This window comes from Corythoichthys intestinalis, chromosome 9, assembly GCF_030265065.1.
Source record: "Corythoichthys intestinalis isolate RoL2023-P3 chromosome 9, ASM3026506v1, whole genome shotgun sequence".
NCBI classification, from domain to species: Eukaryota; Metazoa; Chordata; class Actinopteri; order Syngnathiformes; family Syngnathidae; genus Corythoichthys; species Corythoichthys intestinalis.
In genome coordinates, this window is record NC_080403.1 from 36,494,504 (window position 1) to 36,513,845 (window position 19,342).

Consider the following 19,342-nt stretch of genomic DNA (forward strand, 5'->3'; position numbering starts at 1 on the left):
ATGTGCATAAATACATTGTGTATACGTTCATAAACATGTTAAATTTGATGACCATTTATACAGAGAGGACACCACACAAAGACGTACACACCCCGAGGCTGTTTTGTCTTTAAATTAGCAATGAGCTGTCAGTTGCTGCATTGCAATTCGTTCTTTTGTTGCACAGGGCCTTTGTACTACACACACATAACACAAAGCAAGCGTCTTTTCTTATTGATGGCTGTAAACCATGACCCTTGCCAAACTGTGGCCCCATGCTGAATTATATATTGTGGAATGCTGCATGTTTTAGTACTTTGCCCATGAGAAATATTGGTATTGTAAGATGTGTTGGAAAGAGTGATGAAAATATCCATGTATATAAAGTATAGAATAATTATTTATTGTTCCAAGGGGATTTTTTTCCCTCGCACAAACGCGGAAGACCGCAATTAAATGCAGATATTAACGTACACAAACCTGTAATTAACTCACAAATTGTGTGAACTGGTCACTTTGTTAGTTCAGGATCACAATGACCTTTGGTATATTGTTAAATGTTTTTTTTTTAACATTGGTGTAAATATTTTATTTTAGATGAAAGAATATTTATAACTGAGCAGCACGGTGGATGAGTGGTGATCACGTCCGCTTCACAATTCTGAGCGGGTTCAATCCCAGGCTCTAGCCTTCCTGTGTGGAGTTTGCATGTTCTTCCCCTGCCTGCGTAGGTTTCCTCTAGGTACCCCGGTTTCTTCCCACATGCCAAAAACATGCATGGTAGGCTGATTGAACACTGGAAATTGTCCCTTGAGGGAAGGGTTATTCATCTCCTATTGATCTCTGAATGGCTAGGAAGCATTTCACAATGTACCCCGCCTACTGCCCATAGTTTAGCTGGGACAAGCTACAGCAGCCCCATAACCCTTATTAAGATGAGCGGCTTGGAAGATGGATGAATGAATATTTATAACTTGCTGAGTTTCACTTAGCCTAATCCAAAATAGAACTCTGTTTTGCGTGGGACCTCATGTTTGTTTCTGTCAAAACATCCAGACAGTTTGTGAAAGTTATTTGTTTTTGACAAAGATCAGAGCTGCCACATGATTATTTGCATTCTAAGTAATCATGAACACTCCTTACTAGTCGTGTAACAATTTCTGCAATTGATATGAATCGATATTATCGATTTGTGTGGCACAATCGGAATTGAAATCATAACACAAAACATGGATTGATAGCGTCAGTTTTTTAAAGTGACTTTTTTTTTAAAGAAGGATTTTCATTAAAACATCTGCAATGTTTCAGCAAGAATATATTTAAACATGGAACTGATGGTGTTAAATCTGTACCAGAGTTGTCACAAATTACTTGAAAACGTTATTTAATTACTGAATACGCCTCAATAAAGTAATCTAGTTACTTCACTTATTATTATCAAAGTAAGTTATTTTAAAAGTAATTTATCGGTTACTTTTTACAATTTTTTTCTCCCTTTGCCATCTCAACATAAGAATGACAACAGAAAAATGTCATCGCATGTAATTAGCTTTCTGATAATTGAATTTAAAGGCCAAGTTCACAATTTTTCACATAACAATTAATCTTCAAGTAAGCGGAGGTTTAATTAGTCAATGTAGATGAGTTCAACCACCATTGACTCACGCTAGCTTAGCCACACCAGAGCCCTTAAATCAACAAATAACTGACAAATTGCATAAAATAGGGTTAACACCATATCAGTGTCAATGTTAAGCAATGCAAACTGACTGCACAATAATCAACAATACACAAATGAATTTCACAGTGCAATAAACACAAAGGTGGTGGCACAGAACCCAGAAGTACGCCGTACACACACGCGGTCAATTTGGCCACAAAATGTGGCGGCAACTAAGCATTTTACACTCATATGGACTTATAAGACATCTCATGGCATAAATGTGCAACACAAATATGATGTGAACAAAACTTGCCAACTTGGAGCGATGATTACCCGCTGTTGTAACGGCAAAGCTACGAAGCTGCTGCACATGTAGCGGCTCCAACCTATTGCTGGAAAACTCCAGAACGAAGGAAAAATACCCACGTTCATTCATGGATGCACATAGATCAACATTCCCTCGCACATTTGAACAGGTGGCTGCACTCAGCTCGAATGCGCACCTGTGCTGGCACATGCCTTTCTCAGTCCTAAAACACTTAGCGCGTGGGACTCGAGACCAAAACAGGAAGTAACTGTGAGTGGTTACCATGGAAACGAACACGTAATAGGAACCTTTCTAACATTTTCTATTCAAATTGCTCTTTGTACATGACTACAATATTCTTCATTCTACATACATTATGAGGCAATAACAAAATAGAAACGCACAGACACTAAGGAAACTAACTTCAATCAGATTACGGGTTTGGAAAAATAAACGTGTTACATTACTAGTTATTGAGCGAAAGTGACCAGATTACAGTAACGAGTTACTGACAACACTGATCTGTACATGATATATTAAGTGGAATGAAAACCCATGAATCGTGGCAATTTTTAAAATTTGCTAATAGCGTAATTGTCCAAACAATCAATAGGCAAGGCGAGGCAAATTTATTTATATAGCGCAATTTAACACAAGGCAATTCAAAGTACTTTACATCACATGAAGATCATAAAAAGTCACATTAAAATCAATATAACGTAAAAACAAAGACAATCGAAATAGGAAATAAAATTATACATAAAAATCACATTTGATCACGAAAAGAATTTAAAAAAATAATTAAATAAAAAAATAAAACAAATGTTACTACTACTGCTAATAATTGAAATCAGCAATGGAGATAGGCACAAGAGGAATAGAAAGCAAAAAGATTGAAATGTATAGACAGTTATGGATATGCAGTGTTAAACAAAAGCATTTTTAGCCCTGATATAAAAGAGCTAACAGTTTGAGCCTACTTCAGACCTTCAGGTAACTTGTTCCAGAGGTGAGGAGCATAATAACTAAATGCTGCCTCACCCTGCTTGGTTCTTGTTCGTGGAACATACAGTACAGGAGACCGGTTCCAAACGACCTTAGGGGTCTATGTTTTATAGTAATCTAACAAATCAAGCATGTATTCTGGTCCAAGGCCATTAAGTGTTTTGTAGAATAGCAGTAGTATTTTATAGTTTAGCCTATGACTCACTGGAAGCCAGTGTAATGATTTCAAAACCGGTGTAATGTGGTCCAGTTTCCTTGTATTTGTGAGGACTCTGGCCGCAGCATTCTGTACTAGCTGCAGCTTCCTGACTGATTTTTTATGAAGACCTGTAAATATACAGCTGCAATAGTCCAATCTGCTGAAAATGAATGCATGCATAAGTTTTTCCGTGTCTTGTTGAGTCAGAAGCCCCTTAATTCTGGCTATATTTTTTTAGGTGGTAATAAGCAGATTTAGTGAATGACTTTAGAGGGCTATCAAATTTTAGGTCTGAGTCAATAATTACGCCAAGGTTTCTGACTTGATTTGTAGCTGTAAGTGACATTGTGCTAAGGTGCCTGCTTATCTTTGACCTTTCCTTTTTTGGCCCGAAAATGATCACTTCTGTCTTCTCCACATTTAACTGGAAAAAAATCTGGCACATCCATTCATTGATTTGATGAATGCATTTACTCAGGGAAACTAATGGACTATAATCATGTGGGGACACAGAAATCTAGAGTTGTGTGTCATCTGCATAGGTGTGCTAGGAGATGTCATACTGTTCCATAATCTGAACTTGGGGAAGCATAGAGATGTTAAATAAGAGTGGTCCAAGAATTGACTCTGACGTGAATTTGGTTTGTTCTGACTGATGGTTTCCGATTGACACAAAGAAATCCCTATCATGTAAATAAGATGTGAACCACTGAAGAACAGTGTCAGTAAGCCCTACCCACTGTTCCAATCTGCTGAGTAGTATGTTTTGATCAACAGTGTCGAATGCGGCGCTGAGATCCAATAGTATATAGCAGAACAGATGATTTGCCTGCATCGGTATTCCGGCGAATATCATTTTGGACTATGAGAAGCACGGTCTCGGTGCTGTGTTGTGGCCGAAATCCAGACCGAAATGAGTTAAAAAGATTGTTTACAATATTGTTAATATTGTTAATATAGCATCGTCATAAAATTGGTGATTTACACTCCTACTGCTTATTGTAAGGTGATATTAATATCAGCACTATTACTACTACTATTATGAGATTCATATTGGAATTGGATTAACTGGGGTAGGCACGAGTGTTGAGTGTTCAAACCATCTCTTGGATGACCGATAAGAAAATATGTTGCTGTTGATTGCTGATGATGATGTATTTGTTACAGTTCCAGACTTCCAGGAGCAGGATATATTCCTCTGGAGGAAGGACACAGGGTTTGGCTTCAGAATTCTTGGAGGGAACGAGGAAGGAGAGCCAGTAAGTATCCCACTATCTGTGATAGGTCCATGTTATTTTTACTTTATTTTCTGTAGTATTGTGGCAATTAATACATTAGGACATGGTTTTGAAGTTTTTTTGTTTCACCCTATTTCAGAGAAACACAACCACTAATCTTTGAATTTATGTATTGTACATACTTCTAAATATACGAATGTGTTTTAGATATACATTGGTCACATAGTGAAGTACGGCGCGGCAGACGAGGACGGACGCTTGAGGTCTGGAGATGAGCTCATATGTGTAGATGGCACAGCTGTGGTGGGCAAGTCGCACCAATTGGTGGTGCAACTGATGCAGCAGGCCGCCAAGCAGGGTCACGTCAACCTCACCGTGCGACGCAAAACTAGCTATGCCGGTATGAATCACTGTCAATATTTCAACCATCTTCTCTAATTGGGAGTAGTTGTGTTATAGAACAATGTTAGCCTCTCTTTTGTTTATATATTCTCGAACCAAACACATGTGAGTTTTTGCAGATGTACAATTTATTGTGCATTCAGCTGGAAAAGCCTCTTTAAAACTCTGGATTAACATTGCTGTTGTATCAAGAACATTGGAACCAGCACACGTTTCCTTTCTATGGTATCGACCCGATTTGTGTGAGGCGCCACTCCTCAGCACTTTGTTAAAGCAAGACCTATAACTATGATGGAGTGGCTGGTCAACCTTCGGCCTGATGACAGCGCCCTCCTTCTGTAGCTGTACGGAAAATGAAATGTCCAGATACATAAGGCGGGCCCTCTTCTTGTTCTGTGCTGAAGCAATTAGGTGACAAATTGTTGCAGTGGCAGTCTTTCTACTAAAATTAGTTACTAAGATGGAAATGTCTCCATGATATTAAGTTTCACCTTGAACTGGGACAGATGGTATAGCACTCAATTGTGTTTTTTCATTTAAGCTTCTTTGAAATCACTCTTCCAATCAATTGAACATCTTGCATAATTGTACTCGGCCACAGTTTGTCACTAGATAATTAGGCTTACATTATTTTTCCCCTTATATTTTGTATCCCTATTTGTCTTATCTACTATCTCTAGTTAAAGCTGAGGGAGATGTACCTCCATCGCCTGCATCTTCCCACCATAGCAGCACCCAGGCCCCCAGCCTGACAGAAGAGATAGGAAAGCGAACTCCACAAGGCAGCCAGAACTCGCTCAACACAGTCAGTTCAGGCAGTGGCTCCACCTCTGGCATTGGCAGCGGGGGAGGGGCTGGGGGTAGCGCTAACGCTGTGGTCGCCGTACCAGCTGCCACTACCTCGACCCAGCCTCCCAACTTAACCTCCAGCGTCCCCGTCTCTACCTTGCAGCCTTATGATGTAGAGATCCGCCGCGGCGAGAACGAGGGATTCGGATTCGTCATTGTGTCATCCGTGTCACGGCCTGAGGCTGGCACCACCTTTGGTAAGTGAAGCCTTTCTTTGCACTCAGATTTTTTTTTTCTTTTTTTTCTTGAAATATGAAACACACTTGTACGCCTCTCCAAATCACCATATCTTTCAATTATCTTCATGGGTACTTGCCATCCATAAAACACCAAAGTACCACAGTTATAGTCAGGGGTGAAAGTGGGCCAGAACGGTCAGGAACGCAGTTCCGGTATAAGATTCAGGGCCGGAACGCTGTTCCTGTATACTGTGCTTTGATTCCGAAAATATGAGGGCAACTGTCAAAACGCTATGTTAAAAAAAAATATATATATACAAAGCTGCCACACATGCATTTCATCTCCAAGAAGAAAACAATCTACCAACATCAGATTTACATACACAAGTGTTAACAACAAGCATAATAAAGTGCTTGTGTAGCGTAATGCGTTTCCACCGATATTTATTATTATTTTATTCCACGGACGGCATGGCGGTTTCCCCAGCTACTGCAGTTATACGAGTCTGATGATGACGAGTCACGTCAATGTGCGAATGCACCCAGCAAAGCAAAACGCCTGGACTCATTTATATGTTCAATTGGCTGACATACTGACGTGATCACCAGAGATAGTCAGCTGTGATTAGTTCAAATGTGCATGTTTTCTGAAATAGCAAAAAAAAAAAAAGAAAGAAAGAAAAAAAAAAGGGCAGTGCAACAGAAAATGGATCAAAACTTTAGGAGCAAGCGAAGTGTTAAGGAGGCTTATTTATCATATTTAGTTTCATTTGCTCTGATGGGGCGGTTCAGAACATCTTAGCTGTCAATGTGCACTTTGGACTTATATTTGTTCATTTATGTTGGGGCCACTTATCCATTTCCTTAAGATTTAAAAAAGTCAATGTTTGCGTGATCTTCAAAATATATTCCATTTCACTCTGCATAATATAAGTCATTTGTACTTATTTTTCTTAATGTATTTTACTTATATCTTTATTATTAAAAAACACAACAAAAAGTAAATGTTTACATTATCTTCAAGTTTAATATACCGTACATCCCATTTTCTTCAGTAGTTAAAATTGAGATTTGGCATTTAGTATGTGAGGAAATGAGGGAAAATACAAATTAGGAGATAGAGGTTGGGGTTATAGCTTTTTTTGTTAACTTTTATTTTGCAAATCATTGATTTTTTTTTAAAATGAAAATCTGTATTTGTATGTGTTTTAGAAATAATTGAACATAAAAGTTTTCTTTGCATTTAAGTAGTTTTGACACCCCCCCCCACCCCACCCCACCCGAAGAAAATAAATAAATAAATAAATGCAATTTCTCCATAAAATTTGCTCCGTGGCCACCTTCACATCGGAGAGAAATTCTAACCACTTTCACCCCTGGTTATAGTATTACAGCAAGAGTATTATAAACACTGCTCTAAAATAGTAGTTCATCTTTCTGTCTCATGTGAGTCAAACTTGTAAACCTTTTCTGTGCTTGCAGCTGCTGCTTTAATCACACACAGCTTTCATAATTTATCACGAGTGAAGTGCGGCTTACATAAGATACTTGTATCATTCAGCTCTACTTAAATATCTTTAGCTTGCAGGTGGGCGCTAAGTGACAATAGCACTTGTTGGGTTGTACTGTCCATCCATCCATATTCTTGTATTTGTCCGAGCCAGAATCACTCTTCCAAGGGCAATCAATTATTGACTCAACAAGCTTGTACTTGTTACTCCTGGGCCGACAGATATTCCGAACAGCCTTTTTATTTTTTTGGAAGTTAGTTGTGTTATGTGCAACACACACTTTGCCCTATTGTCTTGACTTTCTGTCTACAACAGACTTGGGTATTGCACTGCTCTCCATGCTTGCCTTTTTTTATGCGTGGGTGGACTGAAAAACTGCAAAGCTCTCCACATTTGGCTCATAAAGCAGAAAAGCAAAGTTCCCTTTCATTGGTCGGCTTACGCCATGTTTAATTTCAAAAGACATATCTGATGGAAACTTGTAGGAACAAACTTTGCTTTTACGCTAGTGTTAAGGACCCCAATAAATTGTTTTACAAGGTATAGCATAAAATAAAATTCACATAAAATGCATTTACATATTTTTTAATTGACTTGACATTTTCCAGTTGAATATACATATGCACAGTATACAGTGGTACCTCAACATCCGAGCGTTTCAACACACAATCTTTTCGACATCCGACGTAAAATTTGACTCACCCTTTGTTTCTACATCCGACCACATGCTCGAAATACGACGATTTATGACAGTGCCGCAGTTTGTTTTCCCGCAAGACTGACGAATTGCAGATTTTCTTGTGAGCGAAATCAACATGGGTTCCAACTATGTTAGTGCAGGTGGTGAAAAAAGGAATAATTTGGGGCTTACCGTTGAAATCAAGATGGAAATGATTCAAAAATATGAGCGTGGGGTGCGCATCCGTGAACTGGCTTGACAATACGGCCGTAGAATGTCTACGATTTCGACGGTCCTCCTCCGACCTCAGTTCGTCAGTCTTTATAAGTTAAGGTGACAATTATTAAGATTGTAGCGTCACCAAAAAAATCACCAGCTTCATCAGGTTTTTAATCATTTGTTTTATAACTTGTGCAACACAACATGCTTAGTGTCCACCTCAGCTGAACATGAAAAGTAAAAAAGTAAAATGTCCTCTCTCACTCTGGCACGTTAGCCATGCGGTGCCTTCAGGTACACCACACAAAACACATTCGCCACATTAGAAACCAATTCTTTACATTATTACAGGTATTATTAGTATTATTATTATTCCGATTTTTATTCATGATGTATTTGTTTTGCTCTTTGTAATTGCTATTTTCAATACTACTAACGGTATTTATTAAGGATTTAGTGTAGGTTTTCGGGCTTTGGAAGGAATGAATGGAATTATAATGTATTCTTATGGGAAAATCCTGCTCGACTTACAACCATTTTGACTTACAAACAAGGTCCTGGAACGAACTACCGATAACTTCGTATGTAGAGGTACCACTGTATATACTGTACAGTACAGGCCAAACGGACACACCTCATTCAGTGCAACACAAATGAAGGTCCCAACCCCATTCATGAAGCAGTAATTTCCACTAATTACCCTGAAAAGGCATACATGTGAAGTCAAAAACCATTTTAGGTGACTTCCTCTTGAAGCTCATCAAGTTAATGCAAGAGTGTGCAAAAAAGTAATTAAAGCAAAGGGTGGCTACTTTGAAGGTACGAGAATATTTTACATGTTTTTAGTTATTTCTCCTTTTTTTGCTTTGTACATAATTCCACACGTGTTCATTTATAGTATTATTACCCACAGTGAGAATTTACAATGTAAATAGTCATGAAAATAAAGAAAACGCACGGATGAGAAGGTGTGTCCAAATTTTTGGCCTGTACTGTGTATATATATATATATATATATTTATATATATTTATTTTTTACCGTAGACTGTGTTGGAGGAGGCATTAATGAAAAGTGAGATAGTGTTCGAGTTAGTGCACTTTGCAGTGACAGCTATCAGACGTCAGTGACAAGTAGGAAAAAAGAGATACCGGATGCCCTTAAGGTGGCTGGGAGTTTTCAGCTCTGGTGCACGTTTGTCATCTCATGCGACTTCTCCGGGATGCAGACAACACAGTATTCTTAGTCAAAGTCAAAGGCGTGTACTAGTATAACTCATTTCAAAGAAAATGTTGGAAACTGTAATAGTGTAATATGACAGGTTTCTTTGCAGAGCAGATAAATATTTCCTTGTGTTGGCAAATTGCATTCTGCTTCGCAAGTTTTTCTGATCAGCTTCTCTGTGTCTTTGGCTTCACTCTTGGCTGATGGTGAATTAACGCTTAACCTTCTGATCCTGTCTCTGCTTTCTTCCCTATCTCCAACTTATTTCCTTCCCCCCCACAAATTCTACCACATAAATCCACACATTCACTTTAAAATACACATCACAACATGTCATTGGTGACCATAGCTAGCAATGCATGTGTGGCCATGCCTCACAAAATAGGGCGGATCATTGAGGGAAGCCCCGCAGACCGCTGTGGGAAGCTGAAGGTTGGAGATCGCATCCTGGCAGTGAACCAATGCTCCATCACCAACAAGTCCCACTCGGACATTGTCAACCTCATCAAGGAAGCCGGGAATACTGTTACACTACGCATCATTCCTGGAGACGGTGAGTAGAATCAACTGTTCAGAATTTTTTGGGAGGGGAATTTTGCAAGGACTCCAGGTTAGTTTAATCACTATTTAAACAGAATTGTATTCAGAAACTCTCTAGCCACCTTCTTATGCCAAATACAGCGAGGTCAGTGCTTTGCAGTGTTGTTGAGTGCGTTTGTTTCATATTAGTGGCAACAATATATCCCACGGTGTATCTTTAAAAGTAGTGAACAATCCATTGTCACTAGAAAAGCAATATGTGCATCCCTTGACGACTTTTGCCAGTACAGGAAAAAAAAAAACAATAACAAACATGACTGACAAAGACAGGCAATGGGAGCCAATAAAGTCATCTTGCTGATGGTTATAGTGTTTTTGTTAGTATTCATTATGATTTCAATACACTTCACCTAACATTGATACACAGTGAGGAGCAGAAATATTTGCACCCCTTGTGATTTTGGGTATAATGGGTATGGATGGTAGAATGGGTATAATGTCTAGACCGCGAATATAAGACGACGTGAATTAAAATCACACATAATTTGTGCTTGGTTAACTATTTTGATGAGGGAATTAAACTGGAAAAATGAGCTTTGCTCAGCATTCAGTAGTCTTTTGCATGATTTTATCAGAACTACTGTATTATTAAGGTTATTAAGGTTCTAATCTCTATTCTTTGGAAACTTCTCATCCTGTTTGACTCATAATGTGGCAGATATGACCTTCATCAAATCATCTTGTTTTGTTTTTTCGTAATAGTTCCTGATTTCTCTTCAAGGGCTTATATGGAAAGTTGATATATTTTGTAGGTGGCGTTCTCTTCACTTTGCAGTGACAGATGGATCTGACATGCTATACAAATATTGTCTAAGTGTATTTGTGTGCGCAATGAAACCCTGTCAGTCTGTGTGCTGGTAGAAATTGGAGCTATTTGTCTGCTCACCACTCACTTCCAGCCCATTTCTAATGCTTGAAGGTTTTTTTTTTTTTTTTGGCCCGCTGACTGTCTGCTGAAAACAGTGAGCCAAAATTGCAATGCCAAGGAGACAAACAATTGGGAGCCAAGTGAGAGGGAAATGACTACATGCTTTGTCGAGATGTTTGTTTTTTATATGGAGAATGACACAGAGATATACATGCAGTTAGGAGAAGATTGTAACCTGTGTATCTAAATTCTTTTTCTGTGTCCACCTGGCGGATCAGGCCCTTTTTTTTTTTTTTTTTTTTTTTTTAATGTTGTTTAGTTCTCTCAACTTTCTGACGTGAATAAATAGCACAGCAAAGAGGCTCCACTGAGATAAGCGAGGTTGGGATAGTTTTTTCCTGACACTGACTTATGGCTCTCTGGATTGTACCGTCCTCTTATGCACGGTGACCACCTACCTCCTTTAGAGCCTCTGCAGCTAAGACTTGTAATGCAGACAAAGCTCAGTTTTGCTTCTGATAAAATCATATATTTTCTTTCTGTAAACATTAAAAAGCTTGTAAGAACAACAGACTATATTGTATTCCGCACATTCCCCTGTCTCACCGTTTGCCCACACTCCTCTCATTTCCTCCCTTATTTTCTTTTACTCGGTCCAAGCTGCCATAGTAGAGGACATTTGAAAGAGGCAGCTTAAAGAATGTGCTGTGAAGTACGAAATTTAGTCGGACAAGAGTGGAAAATGACGGTGGAGAAAGCCTATTCAATTAATTTCTGGAGAGAAGCAGCTGGGGGCGGGCTAAATGGAAAGAAGCAGTAGAACAGAAGGTGGAGTCGGGGGTGAATTGATGCCCCTGAACGGATGGAATAGGCTTTATCCAGGCAAGCAGCCATTTCATAGGAATGTAAACGTATTTGCTGTGAATGAACTACAAATTGGGTGGTTTTAACAAGGTTTTAAGTTCATGCAAAGGACCAAACAGAATAAAATAATCCTCTTCCCTTATATATTTTGATGCGAAGATAAGTTCAACCAACAGGTTGCAAAGTGGAGATGCACATTGACGAGAAAGAAATAAGAGCAAGCGTCAGTGGAAGGCTGAGACAAGAAGGGGGAAGAATTCTAATCACACGTTCCTTGTAGAGACCTGATTAAGATTACGTTGTTCTTGTAGCAAGACTAATGATGTGGTACCCTGTTTTCCAAGTTGAAACTTATTCAGATTCACTGATACCCAACTACGATTGAAGCTGTGCAATGATAAGAGGCAAAATATGTGAGGGCTTCAATTTCTCCTGAGACTTCAAGTGCATGTTTGTTGTTTGATCAATCACTGCCTGGCAGAAAGACTGGGGGTGAGACATGTCTTTTGCAGATAAAATGCTATTTGACAGACAACTTGACAGAATAAATGAACACATGTTGTTCATTGTATTCTCCTTACAAGCATTCATACATAACTGAGGCCAATGCCTTTTGCCCTCAGTTTTTTTTGTATTCTCCTTACAAGCATTCATACATAACTGAGGCCAATGCCTTTTGCCCTGTTTTTTTTAGTCAACAACTAGGATATTAAATGTTATGTGTGTGTGTGTATACAAGTTGTGTATACATATAATTTTATAAAGACATCTTAGCTTCTTCTAGAAATTGTTGTCTTCTGTCATCTTCAGAATCATCAAATGCATCTTTATTGACCAATGCAGAGAAGATTGCCACCATTACCACCACTCACACAGGCCAGCAACAGGCAGCGCCAGAGGCCAGGTAGATGTAATGTTTGCTTCTCTAAATCAATATTTTTTCTTGTGAAAAATACATTTTATTTCATTAAACTGATATTTTACAGTAAATGGAAAAATATTTTGCTGAACAACTGTAAATGATAAAATTTGTGATTTTCTTTTGGCAGAGCCTAAAATGAATTATCAGTATTGTTGGTTTTTGATTCGCTTGTGAATTTTAAACACCTGACAGACTACTGACTAACATTTTAATTCAGCCTTGGCTCATTCCCAAGAGGTTGCACACATCTCATCGCGTTTGACTTCTCATCGTCACTGACAAATATAATACTGTTTGGTACTTAGGCCTTTTTCAGACTAGCAGCAAAAATCTTGACTTTTAGCCCATCCAGATTTAAACTGGATGGCTCTTTTGTCGTCTGAACAGCTACAAAACACAAAAATCTGATTTTTGCAAGACTCATTGAAACCAAATATGGAATGTAGTTTAATATCAGATATGGACAAGAAATTTCTCAGTCTGAACAGCTCAGATGGGTTTTGACTGTCTGTGACGTCCCTCTATGCTGTCGCCATGGCAATCCATCAGATGTGTCATTAATGTGTCCAAGTCTTAAAAGACAGAGATCTGATTTGCACAATTGCTAAAAATAGTGGGAATACTCACCCCAAAAAATTAGATATTAGGAGGAATCCGATTGGAATCAGATACGCTTGCAGCCTTAATGAAGTGACTGGTTAGCGTGTAGCATCAAAACACTCAACTGTTCAAATCAAGCCTGCAATATTTGTGTTTCAGGAACAATACCAAACCAAAACAGGAGTCATATGACTTCAAAGCCCCTCAAGCGCCTCCCCCACAGCCTCCAACACAAGTCTCAGCACAGGTAAGAAACCCTGTTGTTTGTGCATCCATTATTCCATTCATCCATCCACTTAGCCAACCAACACCCCTGCAATGTAGTGTCCCTTCATCACATCTCTGCCACCATCCCTCATTCTTTTCTTCGCACATTCAAGGAGCTGTTATAAGCCACACAACCCGTTTTTCCTCTAACCCTCAGTGCATCGACTAATCCTTTTACTTCCCAACCCAAGGACAAACAAGGTGTATTTTTATTTACTTATATTAAGTATTTCTCCTGCTGGCATTATCAGATTTTTTTCTTTTGCATTAAGAAAATCCTACCTGCTTTCAAAGTAACCCCTCAGTCCGCCATGTACTTTGCTGAATTAATGTGGCGCTATGTGGAGATGGCTCCTCCAGATAGCATTGATCGCTCAGCAGGGAAGATTAGGTGGGTGAGGAGGACGAAAGCAGCTGTCTGACTGTCCTTGCAATGCACTGCGACGCTGCATTCGTACTTCGCCTTGAGCTTTGCGCATCAATTATTTAGGATCCTTTATCATACCTGCGCGCCGACACACATACACCGTACATACAGGTGTGACTTGACTGAGGGTGGCCTCTGTTCCATGTAGCTGAAATTGAAGCCCACCAGAAAGAAAAAGCAAATCTTCATATCTGATCCAAAAAAGTGACCTTGATGTAACTTTTTCTCCCCCCACCCTTTTTTTTTTTTTTTTTTTTTGCGTGTGCGTGTCTACCTCCATTAGGATTCAGAGTTTTACTCAGTAGACCTGGACAGAGATAGCAAAGGCTTCGGCTTCAGTCTGCGGGGAGGCAGAGAATACAACATGGACCTTTATGTACTGAGACTAGCTGAGGATGGAGCAGCTGTCCGCAACGGAAAAATGAGGGTATGGACTTTATACAAAGTACAAGTAATTAAAGCAATGTGTGCAGCACTTAGTAGCTTTATAAGTAGAATTTTCTGTCTTTTTTTCCACATGACTTGAAATTAGCAATTTACCGTAATTTTTGGACTATAAACTGCTACTTTATCCCCTCATTTTGAATCCTGCGGCTTAAAATTCAGTGCATCTTATTTGTTGATTTTTTTGGGGGGGTTAATATGTAACACATTATTTGAAAGCGGCGTCATAAGACTGCCATAAGACTGTCATAATTATGACATGACACTAGCAAGGGCATTAATGAATGCTTATGACGGATGTCATTAACTCATTCACTCCCAACCATTTTCACCGGAGCAAGGCCCTTCGCTCCCGTCCGTTTTACTGGATTTTGACTGATTTTGCAAGGCCCACAGAAAATTCTGTTCTATTGCTATATAAACATGGAACCCACCAAAAGAAAGATTAGACTCTCTTCTTTCAGCAGAAAACAAGTTAGTTCATATCTTTTTCCACTCTTTAGAAATCAGCATTAGAAAATAGCTGGAGCAATTTTCAAATTTCTGATGAAAAAACGGAATGAAATTGAGTTTTTTGTGAAAGCATACATTTCAAACATAACTTTGACTCATACACAGCTATTTTTTGCTTTAGTTACATCCCAAACATCTGAATAATGTTTTCCTTTTACAAAATAACATAAACAACGAGACAAATAGAGCTTTTGATAGCAAAGTAACAATTTATTTACACATAACTAACTGAAAGATGACGCTGTTCTGGCCGCGACAGCCGGTTAAACTTTTCCCTCATCGCCGTCTTTCTCATAAAGATGAATTTTTTTGAGTCTCTGCGGGCTCTACACGCGAGCAGCACGGACTCAAAGGCATCCTTCGCTGCACTAGTGGTCCCGGTCGTTCTGCTCGGTCGTCCACCGCCTGGCATCCTTTGGTTGTCTTCCGCTGGTGCCCGGCCGTGCAGCTTGGCCGTTTGTTGCCGTTGAACCGGGTTGCAGGTCTTACCAAATGCGCTACTGGCCTCCAGTGGCCAGTTTTATTGCTTTAAGTTGGATTTTCATCTTTGTGCTTTGGAACTAAATTGCATCACGACCCAGAGATGTCTTTTTAAAAAAAAAAAAAAAAAAAAAAAAGTAAAAGATGTATAGATACGTCTTTGGGACACTGAAACAATTAAAAATATATGTATTTACATGTTTTTGGGAGCAAATGACTTAAGTGTCATCCGGCAAATTATGTCAGTAACTCCATTTATGTCCAGCTCTGATCTTTTACAGCTATTCAAAAGTGAGATAATTTGCTGGATAACTCAAAATGACATCTGTCATAAGCATTCATTAATGCTCAAGGCAGTGTCATGTCATAATTATGACTGTCTTATGGCATCAGTTTTAATTAGTGTTACCAAATACCATAACTAGCAATTAATGAAACAAGTGGAACAGTAACTGAAGTAATAATTAGCACTGAACATGAATTTTGATTGTTATTTATATTTGTAGCACTGCAATGCATGCTAGGAGGCATGTTTGACAACAACAATGTTGACAGCAGGTGCCAGCAGATGTTTACTGTCTCCCCCGAAGGAGCAGTGATGGCCAAATGAAGCTACTTGAAGCCTGTTGGTTAATTTGGTCTTATGATGCCGCTGTCAAATAAAGTGTCACCAGTTAATATCTTTTGGTGTAAATATCCCATAATACAGTGAGGACAGCAGCGGCTTATAGTTCAGTGCGGCTTATCTATGAACAAATGCCGTTTCTGAGTCGAACTTGGTTGCTGGCAGCTTATAGTCAGGAGTGCCTTGTATTCCGAAAATTAGCTTAGATTCTAAATTCTACTGTATATGAATATCATGAGTATATAAAACAGCATTTAAAAAAAAAAGATTAATTTACTTTTCAATTGATAATATAAGTAATTATGGTTTGTAATGCATACATTTGATGAATTACTAAAAACAATCTAAAACAATCAACTAATCTTATGAGCTCATCCAATCTGTACAATCTTTTTAAAAAATATTTTATTTGCCTTGCGTGCACCTCCCTATTTGCTTGTTTTTTGACACACAGTATTTCAACCGCTGTAATGGTTATTTTACATTCCTTAATAGATGTAACTTTTGTCATTGTAAATTTTAATAGTGAACAGATAGGTTACAGATATGTCAGCGATAGCACTCAAAGCAATTCCCTTGTCTCCCTTTAGCTTTCTTAGATATGAGAACATGAGAGCAAGTTGGCCAAAAGAAAGTGTTATCGTTTTTATTACTGTTATTTTCTCATCGTGCTCTCGCAGCATCACAGTTGCCGCTTTAGAGAAAAACTTTTTTTAATTTGAGGGAGAAGGAAAACCTAGACGATTAAATGTGTAACCTCGAATCTTTCTTTTGTTCTTTTCCTCCGTCACCACGACGCTTTGGAGTTTGGTACCTGTCAGACATATCCTTATGTACTTTATTACCCCGTCACTGCTCTCTACATTATTCTGATGCTGCAACCCCGTACTTTGATTCACATCTCCTCCGCTTATTCACCTGTTTTCCCATCTAATTCTTTATTTCCCCAGGTTGGCGATGAGATCTTAGAAATCAATGGCGAGAGCACTAAGGGCATGAAGCACTCGCGAGCCATTGAGCTCATTAAGAGCGGAGGCCGACGTGTCCATCTGGTGCTGAAGAGAGGTGATGGCTCAGTGCCCGAATATGGTGGGTCAATCTACGAAAACATTCCATTTTCCCCCATCTTCACACCCTGAGCCAGGGGACGCCCGGTGGACGGTGGTGGGTCTAGGGGAAGGAATCTTAATCCACCTCCCTGCGAACCTTCGCCCACTCCTGGGATAAACCCCCCAGGGAGGGAGAGGGTTGAGTGTTGTCTGGTGTCTTTCTGGTGGAGGTCACGCTTGCGCTTTGGGATTTTTGGGGTGCTGTCACCCGTCCTGCTGTCACCCACTGTCCATGTCATCCCACTGTCACTTTCACCTTCAAGCAGAAATCCTCTGCTGGGACTTAACACAATGGTGGTGGGTCTGTGACCACATAAACTGTTTACAAGGTTTAAAATGACCATATAGTGAAAATGTCATGTTTCTTGTGATAGCTCCTCATCAAACCCTAATAGCGTTTGAAGAGGAACATTAAAAAAAAAAAAAAAAAAACTTGACCAAGGCATCCCATAATTAAATGGGAGTTACTCTTGAACACAGCTTTTGTCAGGACGTGCCACAAAATATTTATGATATTTATTGAACGTGAATGTAAGCTACTGAACTAAGGATTTTCAGTGGGAACCCAAATGCAAGGTTAAAGAAAGAACCTCACTCACGTACATGCTTGACATTACTCACTAATTCCATCTTGTTGCACCCACTGTTTATATAATTAAAAGCTGTGACAATAGGAACTCCACCCATCCACGATAAAAAAAAAAGTAAGTGCTCCCACTATATAGAGTTTTGTACAGAGATGAACAAATAGAGGCATTTTTACAAGTATTTTTGTTCTGTGTACAGAGCATAAAGCAAAGCCACATATAACTGGATAAGTCTATTGCTGCATGAACTTGTCAACAGTGTAAATTGGATCTTTTTCCTTTTGTCTATTTTCCATAATATTTATGGAAGTTGTTTTGTAATCGTTTGAGCAGCCTTGATTGATAGTCATGTTCAATGTACAGTGTTTTGTTTTTGTTTGCTTTCGCTACCTTTGCCTGTCTTGACAAGTGATTTGATTTGCGCTACAAATGTGCTCATCTTTTCGTGCACAACTACGGTGACATCATGTGACCTTGTATTCTTTTTTTTAATTTTGAATTATTTCATTGGCACAGTCTTTGACAGCCTTGCCTACATTTCCGTTGAAACCTGTCAGTAATGTAAAACTGCTTCATATGATGTTGTGGATGTGTGCGAGACTAAGAGTGTCACTTTTTCTTTGTTTTTTTTTTTTCTTTTCTTTTCGCAGAGGTGTCTTAGCTGCTTGTGTGTTCAAAATGTTTGCTTGTGACCTTGTTTGTATTGGTTTGGGCTTCAGTGTGAATTTGTTTGCGGGTCTTTTCTCTGTAAATGCTGGTTTCCACTGAGGGGTTTGGTGAACTTCCCGGACTGTCTCTTTGCTCTGAATGACTCGGTGGTCAAATAAACATTTTTTTCCATTGAAACTCAATACAGACAATAATCCTCCTTTCTTTAAGTTGCTTGTGAGTGATCTAAAACCACTTCTCTTTCTCTTTTATCTGTTTCTATCCTTGGTGTGGTATTGCGCTGGGCTGTTGTCTTCCTTCAGGGGTGGTGGCTCCCCATCTCACTGCATGTTTGAGAAATGACAAGATGGGGGAGGCCTCTGTCCTCCAAAATCAAACCACGGTTTGTAACTGTCCTCTGCTCCAGTGCCCCCACGCTCCCGGTCTTTCTCGCCTTCTATCCTCCCATCCTGATGTATGTGTGCTGTGGCATCACCTGCCTGTGCTCTAGCCCCATTTTCCATCTGCCCACAATGTGTTGCCAGCACTGCCGCCACATTCTTCAATGCTGCTTCATGCTGCACCCAAAGCCTATCATATCTAGGCGACCATGGACAGGATTAAAGCTTTTTCGCAGCAGTTCAAAATTGAAACGATAAGTTTTGTACAAGTGAAACGTGTTCTCACAAGAATTTTCAAAAATGAATCAACTGAAATAATTACAGTACAACTTGTGTTGTTAAAAAATATGTATGCATATGTGGACACCAGTGTTGTTTTTGGGCAGCCCTTTTAATTGTAGTCTTCGTCTTTTGGACGATAATTCTTCTTAGTCTTAGTCATATTTTAGTCATTTTGAAATATGTTTGTTTTCTCAAGACTAATTTCGTCTACTTTTAGTCGACGTTTACTACAAATGTACTACAAATAAATAAA

At 39.1% G+C, this 19,342-nt stretch overlaps 1 protein-coding gene across 8 annotated transcripts in view; it reads left to right on the forward strand.

The window, feature by feature from the left end:
• The window catches only part of magi1b (membrane associated guanylate kinase, WW and PDZ domain containing 1b), a 220,767-nt gene that overhangs the window by 194,030 nt on the left and 7,395 nt on the right, over positions 1 to 19,342 (forward strand). For 4 of the 8 annotated variants that reach the window (XM_057847217.1, XM_057847216.1, XM_057847219.1 and 1 more), the window contains 8 exons: positions 4,321 to 4,412; positions 4,599 to 4,791; positions 5,474 to 5,839; positions 9,802 to 10,005; positions 12,595 to 12,688; positions 13,466 to 13,553; positions 14,284 to 14,427; positions 17,013 to 17,151. In XM_057847217.1, the coding sequence (XP_057703200.1) occupies positions 4,321 to 4,412; positions 4,599 to 4,791; positions 5,474 to 5,839; positions 9,802 to 10,005; positions 12,595 to 12,688; positions 13,466 to 13,553; positions 14,284 to 14,427; positions 17,013 to 17,151 (1,320 nt within the window). Of the gene's footprint in view, positions 1 to 4,320; positions 4,413 to 4,598; positions 4,792 to 5,473; positions 5,840 to 9,801; positions 10,006 to 12,594; positions 12,689 to 13,465; positions 13,554 to 14,283; positions 14,428 to 17,012; positions 18,610 to 19,342 lie in introns of those variants that run through there. The other 4 variants (XM_057847220.1, XM_057847221.1, XM_057847218.1 and 1 more) reach the window with 4 other exon arrangements.